The sequence below is a fragment of the Giraffa tippelskirchi genome, chromosome X, assembly GCF_054371585.1.
Source record: "Giraffa tippelskirchi isolate mGirTip1 chromosome X, T2T-mGirTip1v1.2.pri, whole genome shotgun sequence".
Classification (NCBI taxonomy): Eukaryota; Metazoa; Chordata; class Mammalia; order Artiodactyla; family Giraffidae; genus Giraffa; species Giraffa tippelskirchi.
The window spans coordinates 93,206,721-93,219,637 of NC_137289.1; the positions used below are offsets into that span (position 1 = coordinate 93,206,721).

Consider the following 12,917-nt stretch of genomic DNA (forward strand, 5'->3'; position numbering starts at 1 on the left):
ATTTTTAAAAATCATATACAAAAATTAACTCAAAACGGATCAACAGTCTAAACTTAAAAGCTAAAACTGGGAATTCCCTAGAAGTCCAGTGGTTAGGAATCAGAGCTTTCACTGCCAGGGCCGGGTTTGATCCCTGGTCAGGGAACTAAGATGCTACAAGCTGTGCAGCTCAGGCAAATAAATAAATAAATACTAAAACTATAAAACTCTTGGAAGAAAACATAGGAGGAAAGCTTTATGGCATTAGATTTGGCAATGATTTCTTCTTGGATATGATACCAAAGTACAAGTAACAAAAGAAAAAAAAAATAGATAAACTGAGCTTCATCACAATTAAAACCCTGCACATCAAAGGACACTATTACAGAGTGAAAAGGCAACCCAATGGATATAAGAAAATATTTGCAAACCATATATCTGATAAGAAATAATATCCAGAATATACAAAGAACTCCTACAACCCAACAACAAAAAATAACCCAATTTTTAAAATAGGCAGAGGTGTGCATGAACACTTCTCCAAATAGATATATAAACAGCCAATCAGCATGTGAAATGTACAACATCTCTAGCCCTTAGGGAAGTGTAAATCAAACCCATAATAAACTAACACTTCACAACGACTAAGGTGACTGTCTTTTTTTTTTTTTAATATTTATTTATTTGGCTGAACCAGGTCTTAGTTCCAGCATGTGAGATCTAGCTTCCTGACCAGGGATCAAACCTGGGCCCCCTGCATTGAGAGTGTAGAGTCTCAGCCATTGGACCATCAAGGAAGTCCCTAGGGTGACTATTTAAAAAAAAAAGCATTGGAGAGGATTCAGTGATACTGGAACCCCTGTGCACTGTAGTAGAAGTATAAAACATTGCAGCCACTTTGGAGAACAGTTTGGTAGTTCCTCAAAAAGTTACCCATATAATTACCTTATGACCCAGCAATTCTACTTATAGGTATATACTCAAAAGAATTGAAAATAGGGACTCAAACAGATATTTGTATGCAAATGTTCATAGCAGCATTATACCACCAGTCACCAAAAGGTAGAAACAACCCAAGTGTCCCTGAACTGATGAATGAATAAACAAAATGTAGTGTATATACACAATGGGATACTTATCAGACACAGAAATGAAGTTCATATACCTACTACAACATGGATGAACCTCAAAATTATTATTCTAAGTGAAAAAAATCAGATCAAATATTGTATGAATACACTCATATGAAGTCTCTAGAATAGGCAAATTCATTGAGACAGAAAGTAGATTAAAGGTTATCAGAGGTTAGGAGGAAGGAGGAATTGGGCATTATTGCTTAATGAGTACAAGGTTTCTGTTTGGGGAAATGAAAACATTTTGGAAATAGTGGTGATAAAATAGTCAAACGATGATCAGAGTGGCTGCTCTAGACCTTCACAGGTGGGAGCAGTTGCCTAAAAGTATTCTCATTTCTAAAATGAGAAATTGTGTGACAATTTTATAAAATTGAAATGTTATAAATGTTACAAATGTTAGTGAATTATACAGCTAAAATAATTAAAATGACAAACTTTATGTTATACATATTTTACCACAAGAAAAAAGAAGAAAACCACCATGTGGCTTATCAGCTAAATATACAATTTTCTGCAAACATCTATTCACCTATCCCTTCATTCTCCTTCCTTAAACAGTTCTCTGTGATTCAAGCAGATGTTTTCACAAAAGTTTCCTTCTCAGTGTAAATCTGAGGCACAAGAACTTGAAGGATCTTTAGCGCTAAGCGGTGTTACAGCATCTTTTTGTTAGACAAGGTAGAATCCATTAAATAAATGTTGCCATACCACCTACTATGTGTTACGACTGTTCTAGGGACAGAGACAGCAGCAAACAAAAGACACTTTGGCCTGAACTGGGTTTCTTTCTAACGTATTTTGGAAACTCTCTCCAGGAGACTGATATGCCTATGACAACCAGCACAGTAAGAGCAGAGAGACCCAAGAGTGTGACAGACCCAGCTCAATTTGCCTCCCCACCTCTGTGATATTGATGTGTAGAAATGAGAATACTTTTAGGCAACTGCTCCCACCTGTGAAGGTCTAGAGCAGCCACTCTGATCATCGTTTGACTATTTTCCCCCGTAACACTGGAAGCCTTCTGTCATACTGTCTTAGTTCAGGCTGCTGTAACAAAGTACCACAGGCTATGCAGCCTATAAACCAGAGAAATTTCTCTCTCCCAGTCCTGGAGGCTGGAAATCCAAAATCAGGGTACCGGCACGTTCCGGTCCTGGTGAGAGTCCTCTTCCAGGTTGCACACTGCCAACTTCCTGTTGTACCCTCACAGGATGGACAGTTCTCTGGGGCCTCTTTTTAAGGGCACCAATCCCATTCATGAGGGGCTCTACCTTAGACCTAATTACTTCCTAAAGGCCAAATGTCCCATTACCATCATCACCCTGGGAGTTAGGATTTCAACATAAGATTTTTGAGGGGCACAGACATTCAGTCCATAACGCATAGCAATGGAGTAACACCTGGAATGCGGCCTTTGGAATACAAATGAGCAGATATCTTGGCTTCACTTGGATTCAAGGGCCCCAGGCCAATCTAGCATAGGAAAAGGGATTCTTCTAAACTGGCCAACCTCACCCCTTGCTGCTGTACATTGGAGTTTGGAGCCAAAGCCCCAGCTAACAATAAAGGGTCACTTTGCTTTGTTTTATACTCTGGGCATGAATTTCCCTCAAAGACCTCCTGGAAGCAGGTAATCAGGGCAGGATTAAGGTTCCCCTCTATCCTGGCCAAATACATCCTCAACCTATTGATCTCATCCTTCAACAGATTCCCAGTTACCAATCTCAAATGTGTGACCCTAAGCAAATGAGGTACTAAACCTAACTTTCAATTTATTCATCTGGCAAAATGGGACCAATAATACAGTCTTCATTACATTTTCTGTGAAGGTTATATGTCTTAAACTATGCAAAATAATATGGTGCTTGACCATGATAGCAGGTACTCAATAAACAGCTGCTATTTTTTACTGCATTTATTTAGTTATAAGCAGTGTAGTGAATGTATTTAAGGGATCAAAACAAATATTCTGTAGCAGTGAGTTTCAAATTTCAGTATTTAAAATCCCTGGTAATGCATTAAATCACAGATTTCTGGGCCTCACTGAGACATTCTCAATCAGTCTTGGGTCAGACCTGCCATTTTTAACAAGCTCTCCAGGTGATGCTGATAGGTTCATTGAAGCAACTTCATAAAACTCGAGATGAACACCCTGTTCAAACTGGATCACTTGAAAATTTACTTTATCAACAACCAACAACAAAAATGCATGCAAATCCTACTATGTTTCTTTTCTGGATTATGTATGACAAAATATTAATCAAATACTTCAGCAGAAATTGGCTAGCTGCTTTCCAAATCTGTTCCTCTTACTCCAACTAGACTACATCTTCCTGCCTCCCTTCCAGTTCAATGTGGCCTCGTGACCAAGTTCTGTCCAACAGAAGCAGCAAAGCAATGTGCACCACTTCCAGGTTTAGTTTGTAAGTCTTGCCTTTATGGTCTTCTCTTCCTTTCTTCCTTCCTTCATGGGCTGGAGGGGGAGGATTCCAACAGCCCAAGGGACAGATAAGCCACAAAATGGAAGGCGCCTGGTCCCTGAATCACCACTACATGGAGAGCCACCTGCCAGATCCCTGCACTGGCCCATTACATGAGGGGAAAAAATGAAGTTTTCTCAACTTAGGCCATGGAAATTTGGGGTTGGTCTGTTATAACAGCTAGCACTGCCCTAATACAGATACCTACATTGATTAAAAGAGAGGGAGCAAGCTTTAACCAAAAGAGAAAAGTCTCCTAACATATACACCCTTCTAAGTGGAACAGAGGCAGTTTTTCAAAAGACATGTGAACCTGAAAATCAAACCAAAACACTGAAATGAAAAGGAAGTTACTGATTCTCAAGTCGTGTAAGCCTAACCATTTCATGAAACCTACTGTTAAGAGTTTCACAGTGTCACAAAGAGTTTAATGAGAGTAACAGATGGTTCATCCTCACATGGTAGAAGAGTGAGAGAATCTGGTCTCCTCTTCTTAAAAGGGCACTGATCCCATCATGGAGACTCCACCCTCATGACCCCTTCTATATCTAATTTACTCCCAAAGACCCCACCTCCAAAGACCATCACACTGGGGAATGGGACTTCAACATATGAATTTTTGAGAGGACACAATTCAGTCACTTATCCTGCCTTTCTGCTTCCCCTGACATACACAGACTTTTGGAAGAAACCAGGACAACTGTCTTACAGATTGTCCCATATTTTGGATATGTCTGTTTTCACGTGGTGTTTTATAACTTATTTCCCTATCCCCTATATTTCCTATCAACTAGAAGATGCCCCTAAAATCTTCATTAGATTCAGATGAAGCATTTGAAGGATGAATACCACACAGGTAAAGCTGTCTGCTTCCTCTTGTAACACAACAGGAGGCACACAATACTGGACAGTTCCACGAGGACCAAGGATAAATTTGATGACCTAGTTATAAGATGCTGACTGCCAGACCTCTCTACTGTAAAGGCACCTTCTTTCCTTTGTGATAGATAAGTAACCTGTGGTGTGATATTCAATACCACGCAAGTACCATGTTCCCCCACAACCTCTCACCTATGGCTCTGGAATTCATTGAAAATACTTGTCAAAGTTAATTGTCTTTGGGGGTTGTGAAATGGTGATTTCCAATTACATCATTCCGAAAAGGCTCTAAGAAATGCTTTCAGGAAATGTCATTTTTCTAACTTTAAGACACATTTTACTTCCATTTATAACTTTTAAGTAACAAATGCTACCTAACCACATAACTGATCTGTTTCTAATGCATTTTTTGCTATAAAAAAGTTGTTTACTTTATTTTTTTAAATGTTCCAATTGTAAAAGTAATGGTCAGTGTTATAGAAAGTTCAGGCCATTCAGAAGAGTATAAAAGGAAAAGTAACATCCCCCTTTCCTCCCTCCCAACAACTGACTGCACTGTCAAAGTTTGTGCCTCTTTCCAGAGACACACACATGTCATATGTAAATGTATACGTATCATGTTTATGTATTTATATCACAGGACTTTAAAAAAATAAATGAAATGCTATACATACTGCTTTGTGCCTTGTTTTTCCCACAACACTAAGTGAGCTGCCTTAAAAGGACATCTCAAAACACCTTTTCCCCAACTGTACAGTATTCCTTAGTAGGAATGTGCTGTAGTTTAACCAGTTCCTTCTTAATGAGTATTGCAACTTGTTCCTGATGCAATGAATATTGCCATCTATATAATGTAACACGCTAATGTGATTATTTCTGAAAAATAAAGCCCAAGAATGGAGACTGCTGGATAAAAGAGTAGAACAGCTACCTTATAAATTCTTTTCTAAGTATTAACAAATGGCCCACAAAAAATTACAGTGTATACCTATGGCTGATTCATGTTGATATTTGACAGAAAACAACAAAATTCTCCAAAGCAATTATCCTTCAATTAAAAAATAAATAAATTTTTTAAAAAGGAAAACGACAATTCTCATCACTCCCACTAACTGTATCCTAATGCATTTTAAAATTACAGCAGGACTCTACCCAAGTAGCAATGCTGGCCAAAGAATCACAAGTCTAAATTGAAAATGAGAACTAATATTCACCAAGTAAGTAGCAGACACACCGCACTTGACCTTTACAATATCACAATAACAAAAATTCTGTGAGGTGAGTGACACTGTCTCCATTTTTGAAAAAAGGAAACTAAGGTTCAGAGAGCTTGACCGGTGTTACACAGCTTTACAAGTAAGAGGGCCAGCATTTGAACCCAGGGCATCTGGTACCAAACTGAGACTATACAGAGCTTCCCCAAACTAGGGCCAAAGTGAAAGGCTCTTTAAAAAGAGGGAGGGCTCCCAATTAACCAGGAAGAGGGTGGTTCTGAAATGTTTGCTCACAGGCTCAAATGTTAATTTCACACTACTGCAAAAAGCCATAATTTCCCCTTTCAGACTTCGTCTATGAACCCTCCCTCAGCCTGTGCTTAGCAATCCAGCACCAGCAAAACAACGAGCCCACAGTTCATGGAACCTGGAAGGTTCTGACCAACACATACTTGAAAAGTTGATAGGCGTGGAAGGAGGGGCAAGCGAGAAGCAGGTGGTAGCCTAGCATGACGAAGTTAGATATTTTGGACCCATATCAGCTGTCACAAAAACATTATGGGGAAAGTGGAACTACTGTACACATGAGAGAGAACCACAATTAACTGACACAGTCTGTTTATGCCACCTTTCCCTCCTCAAACACTTGCTATTTCTGCTGCACAGACATAAGGGGCTTGGTAACTTTAGGATGGCACTTAATCACGTACAGAGCCAGACAGCTGGGAGCTCCCTGCACTGACAAAACAGGTTAGACTGGTGCCAGGCGAGCGCCTTACCCGCTGCTCATCACAGGGTCTGGTGGGGGATGGAGTTGGGGGCGGGGTGCCTTCAAGGTCCCTGGAGAGTCGAGTCTATGGTCACCTTCCCTGGTAGCTGCCTGGACCAGTGGTCAGGGAGGAGGAGTGCTTGTAACTGTCCCTTGGTGGGTGGTGGAATTCCTTTCCATTTAAGTGCTAAGTATTCACAGCGTGTCCCTTACAGTCGTTAAGTCCTTTGGGATCTATCTATGCACACCACTCTTAAACTACATCAACTCTTCTTTGGAAACAATGAGATAAAAGGAGAGAGGAAAAAGAGGGAAAACCTCCGCCCTTTCCCAGTTACGTCTCCATTCCAGACCCAGGGCTCTGAAAGTTCCACGGGTACAGGCAACAACTGAAAAGTCACAGAAAATTAATAACAATTTGATTTAAATAGGGAGTAGCGGGCTTCAAACTGGATGATTTGAGGAGTATCTTAAAATGCCACAAGAATGCCACAGAATGGAAGTATGGACATGCTATTAGGTGATTCCACTTCCAAGGTTCAAAAAAAAAAAGCACAAAAGTATATAAAGTGATGTCTTCCCTCCCACCCCTACGTTCCACCTACCTTGTTCCTCCCCTACAAGGAAACCAATGGTGTTAGGCTATTGCATGTCCTCCTAGAGATATTTTATGACTATACCAGCAAATACACATATTATCACAATTTATTTTAATATATTATTATATATTAATACATTGTTTATATATATATATATATACACCACTATTTATTTTAAATATTAAAGCGTTTCCTCTCAAAGTACCACTCTAGTATTTTTTAAAGTGCCAGGAATTAGATTTTTTTCATTTCAAGGTAAAAGTTTTGAAATCCACAGTTGAACTCTTTCACTCATGAAAACCTACCAACATCTAGAAGTTAAATTGGTTATCTCCATAAATTAACTTGGGCACCCTGTACACAGCAGATACTTAACAAATGTTTCTTTAGATCTTTTGCCCTTTATTACTCAGAGGACACTCACTTCCTCTACTGATATCAAGAAATGAAATCTGATGTCTTTCTACTGAGAAAGAGAAGTCCTGAAATTTGGGGCTGGGCAGGGAGGCGGAACTTAAAACAGAAGACTAAATATATCTTAGAGAAAGAGAAATATTTTCTCTCAGTTACAGGCAATCCACATCAAAATATGAATATTTGGCAGAACCTAGGACATCACACATTTACAAATTTCTTACTGCATTTCAAAGTAACACTAAAAGCCAAAGACACAGAAGAAAATTACAGGGAATGCTATGAAGGATGTTACCTTTTCTGAACATCATCAATTAAACCAGATTTCCAGTGAAACAGTACACTGGTAGCACAATCCCAATGACTAAAAGATTGAGATGAGTTTAAAAAGTACATATCCACAAAGGAAAATTCTACTGTTGTTTTCAAGCCTTAAGATAAAGGTGACTGAGCGCCTAAGAACATGGAGTACTCCTCAGAAAATATATTTTTAAATCTCATTTTCCAAGCACTTGAGCATATATTTATGAGCCCATCCAATCTACCTTCTAAAAGTATTTCACACTGTACTTTAATAAATTGGATCTAGGGGCTATAAAATAAAAATATTTTTATGGCTAAAGGCAATGCTCATTTGCTCAGAGTCAATCGCCTGAAATGACATGTTTCAACTCCCAACTCTGCTATCAGCTCAGGAAACCTTCAAGCTTACCTGCTTTAGCCTGGGCATCAGTCATTTGTCACAGATTGACACAAACCACAAATCTCAAGAATGGCCAGGTTTTTTGTTCACATTTGTAATTTGCAATAACCAAACTCAGTCTTAGACCTGGTCCTGCTTCAATTCAAGACCTGTTTAGGCCAAGTCTCTTTAAAAACTAGAGGGCTCCCGGAGAGCACTTCATAACCTTGGTGACCATGAGCTAGGGCTGTCAACAATCAAGCACCATGAGTAAGTAAGGCCCAGGGCCAAGGGTAACTGTCACATTAAAGATTAACGTTTTCACTTTCCATTCTCTATCACAGAATCCTGAATGGAAATTGAGTGGAGAGATCCCTCCAGTATAACTGATGAAGTCAAATGTTTCCTACTGGGAACAGCCATTAAGTGGACTCATCTATCTCACATGAGGATGCCAACCTGGGCCTTAACTCCATTGAATTTAAATTCAAAAGGAGAATACTTGGTTCCCGGTTGAAGTCATGTCATGGTGGGCAGGTGTGAGGGCGGAGGGGAGGGGGGCATGGCAGGGGAACAGGGATGATTCAGATTGCGGCTGACATCCATGCAGTGACGCCAAGATTTGTGCTGACCCTTGTGTATGTAATACACCATGTGCCATTAAACTCAGAAAAGGATGATGGCATAGTCCACCTTTCACAACAAAAGAAGGCTGACTCCAGAATTAAAACCACTAGTTTTCCTCTTCATACACCCTTAAACGTATCTTCAAAGCAGCGTCCTTGTTACAATTGGAGGAATGCAAAAGCTCCTCTTCTTTTAAAGAAAGCAAGTGGGTACAACTTCCCACTTGGACACAAGGGTGGGAGGCGTGCCCATCTTCCCGACTAGGTCCGCCATGGCGGTACATCACTGTAGGTCTTGGACCACGCTCACCTTTCACAGTGCTTCAAGCTCCGACTTTATTCACAAGACATCCGGGAACACAGATGTCAGAACTGGGCGCCCACCCAGGCTGACCATTGACGTGGCATCCACCAAGCCCCGTCAGCCCCTACCCAAGTCGAGGAAGCCTCAGCCCTTACCCATCCTCACGGTGGCCTGCCTCCTGGGGCGGAGTGATCCCTAGGAGGTCACCCCCTCCCGCCCCGGCACACACATCCTGGGGAGCTGAACTGGGGCTGGGGGGGGGCGCGAAGGGTGCGGTGCGAAGCTGAAACAGAACCGATTGGACAGAACCAGACCACCCTGGTGCCTTTCATTTTCCCGGTTCCCCTGGAAGAAACGTCGAAATGAGGTGGAATTCATTTTCATGGTAATAGGGAGCCCGAAAATGCAGACAGTTGACCTTGGGAACCGAGACCGTCTCAGCGGGAAACGGAAAAGAAACGAAACACGTCGGCAAGTGAAGGGGGAGCACAAGGCGGCGCGGGGCGGGGAAGGCGGGGGTTGGGGGGGGAGCGCAGCAGCCCGGGCGCCCGAGGGGAGTAGGGGGCGGTGGGCGAGGGTGCGGGGTGTGCTCACCGTAGATCATGGCCAGCCCGGTTTCGTGCAGGAAGCGAACCCGGCGGTGCTTGAAGAGCCAGATGGTGAGGATGGTGAGCGTGAGCAGCAGGATGAAGGTGAGCAGGCTCACGCTGTCCTGCCGGTGGCTCTCCTCTGCCTCCTTCTCCGTGGCGAGCTCCTCCATGGCGCTGCTGTCCTCAGCCGCCGCCCCAGAGGAGGAGGCCGCGGCCGCCCCGCGCAGCCCCCGACCCAGCAGCAGCGGGAGCAGCGGCAGCAGCAGCAGCAGCCGCTGTGGCAGCGCCCGGGCCGCCCGCCCCGGGCCGAGGCGCGCCGCGTCACCAGGCTTCATGGCCCCAGCGCCTCCCGCGCCTCCTGCACGCTGGGACCGGCAGCCCGCGCCGTCGGCAGCTTCCCCGGTCGCCACCGACCTGCCCGAGTAGCCGCGGCCGCTGCAGCTCCTCCTCCAGCTCACGCCGGGCAGGGGCCGGAGCCGCGCCGGGAGTCGCGCTGGGGGAGGGGCGCGCGCAGTGCGCAGGATCCCCAAGCACCGCCCCCCGCCCGCGTACCTGTCCGGCCCCCCGCCGCGCCGCCCCCCCCCCCCGCCCCGCGTCCCGCCGCCCTTCCCCCCTCCAGCGAGGTCGCCTGTCGCCCTCTGGCCACTGGGACGGGCCGCGGGCCCCTCTCCTCACTGCGTTCCTCCCTCGGTCCCGGCGTACCTGGCCAGGCCATCTGGGCTCGCGGGGCCGCTTTCTGGGCACTCGCCGCCGCGCTTCGTAAATGGGACGCCAGAGGTCGCCCGTGCCTGGAAAGAGCATCTTCTTGGATGTGTGGTCTCGATTCCTGTGTCTGGGGCCACTCAAAGTGTTTGATCACTGGCCAGTGCGTAGCCGCTCTGGGCCCAGTAAAAGTGGAGGTTCTGGAGGAGCCCAGGAACCTTGAAGCCACGGTACCCCCGTACACCTCTCTTCCCGCATCTCTCAGAGTGACTTCCAGCATTCCGGGCTTCCCAGAATATGTCAGGCTTCATTCAGAGGCGGGCGTGCCTCTGCTTTAGCCTGACCCGAAGTGAGAACCGATAAGGGGTTAAAATGAGGGAGCAGTGTTAAAAATAGCACCTTCATCACTTGGCAAGTAGAGGGACTTCTTTTTCTGCACTGTGGAACTAACCCTCAGGGAAGCGGCTTGAACCAGAAGGAAATGGACACTTGCCCTTCTGGGCAGATGAGCAGCAGATGGTTCAGTCAGTTCAGTGGCTCAGTCATGTCCGACTCTTTGCAACCCAATGGACTGCAACACACCAGGCTTCCGGTCCATCACCAACTCCGGGAGCTTGCTCAAACTCATGTCCGTCAAGTCGGTGATGCCATCCAACCAGCTCATCCTCTGTCACCCCCTTCTCCTTCTGCCTTTAATCTTTCCCAGCATCAGGGTCTTTTCCAGTGAGTCAGTTCCTGGCATCAGGTGGCCAAAGTATTGGAGTTTCAGCTTCAGCATCAGTCCTTCCAATGACTATTCAGGACTGATTTCCTTTAGGACTGACTGGTTGGATCTCCTTGCTGTTCAAGGGACTCTCAAGAGTCTTCTTCAACACCACAGTTCAAAAGCATCAATTCTTTGCCTCTCGGCCTTCTTTATGGTCCAAGTCGCACATCCATTCATGACTACTGGAAAAAACATAGCTTTGACTATGGACCTTTGTCGCCAAAGTAATGTCTCTGCTTTTTAATATGCTGTCTAGGTTGGTCATAGCTTTTCTTCCAAGGAGCAAGTGTCTTTAATTTCATGGCTTCAGTCATCATCTGCAGTGATTTTGGAGCCCAAGAAAATAAAGTCTGTCACTGTTTCCATTGTTTCCTCATCTATTGGCCATGAAATAATGGGACCGGATGCCTTTATCTTTGTTTTTTTGAATGTTGAGTTTTAAATTAGCTTTTTCACTCTCCTCTTTCACTTTCATCAAAAAGCTCTTTAGTTCCTCTTCACTTTCTGCCATAAAAGTGGTGTCATCTGCATATCTGAGGTTATTGATATTTCTCCCAGCAATCTTGATTCCAGCTTGTGTTTCATCCATTTCGAATGATGTACTCCGCATATAAGTTAAATAAGCAAGGTGACAATATATGAGGCGGAATTACCCTGGTGGCCCTTTTATGTTGACCTCCTGATAGCCCAGGGAGTTTTTGATGATTCTTTTTTTTTTAATTAGTTTATTTATCTATTTTTTAACTTTACAATATTATATTTGTTTTAAGACCAGGCCCAGCTACATCAAAAAAAAAAAAATTCATAAAGTGGACTCTGGATGATAAAGCCTTTTGGAACAAATCCTCAGAAACTAGAATTTTTCAATCCACCTTGTTCCCCTGGTCAAGGAAGGAAAGAGAGATGAAATTAATGAATCACTGAATTCCCATTGCCTAGCTCTGTGCTCATAAGTGTTTGCTGAAGCACTCTGAAATCTGTACCAACTGTCTGTATTTTTTCTCCCAGAGGAGTTTGCATTTTTACGAGGATTCATTGAAGAAAGCAAAGCTTAACTAAAAAGAGTAATAAGGGCAGAGATGGCATCAGGTAGGAAAGATACTTGGAGCACTGCAGATTTCCTCATTCCCCTTCAGTTCCCTTCTGCCAAGCCTGTTTAGTACCTTCTTTGCAGCAAGAGAATCTCTTAATCTAGATTTTAGCTTGTATCTTTCCATATTTCTCCAGCCTGTCACACAACCCCTACAAAGTCCATATACCTTGAAGTTGCAACTTGGAAAGTTAGGTCATAGAAGGCAATCTGGTTCCTGCCTGGCTCACTCTTACACTCTTGCTCTCCACTCGCTTTGGAGCCCTGAGCTTTCATGTAAGAAATCTAGACCATAATGATATATCACCACCTGTCAGAATGGCTATTATCAAAAAGGCAAGAAATAACAAATGCTGGCAAAGATGTGGAGAAAAGGGAACCTTTGTGCCCTGTTAGTGGGGATGTAAATTCCATTTCTATAGTGGTGAAACCACTATGGAAACAGTATGGAGAGTCCTCAAAAAACTAAAAATAGGGTTATCATATGATCCAGCAATCCCACTTCTGGGTATATATCCAAAGAAATTGAGATCAGGTCTTGTCAAGATACCTGCAGCCCCATGTTCATTGCAGCATTACTCACAATACAAAGATATGGAAACAACCTAAGTATCAACAGATGAATGGATAAAGAAGATGTGATATATATTGCAATATGTAATATTCTATAATATATATATATATATA

The 12,917-nt window shown here is 43.5% G+C and overlaps 1 protein-coding gene across 4 annotated transcripts in view; it reads right to left on the reverse strand.

The window, feature by feature from the left end:
- The window catches only part of SLC9A7 (solute carrier family 9 member A7), a 164,213-nt gene extending 154,085 nt beyond the window's left edge, over nucleotides 1-10,128 (reverse strand). For all 4 annotated transcript variants that reach the window (XM_081567091.1, XM_081567090.1, XM_081567092.1 and 1 more), the window contains exon 1: nucleotides 9,677-10,128. In XM_081567091.1, coding sequence (XP_081423217.1) covers nucleotides 9,677-10,007 — 331 coding nt within the window. In that variant the 5' untranslated portion in view covers nucleotides 10,008-10,128. The remainder of the gene's footprint in view (nucleotides 1-9,676) is intronic.
- Between the last annotated feature and the right edge of the window lie 2,789 nt (nucleotides 10,129-12,917).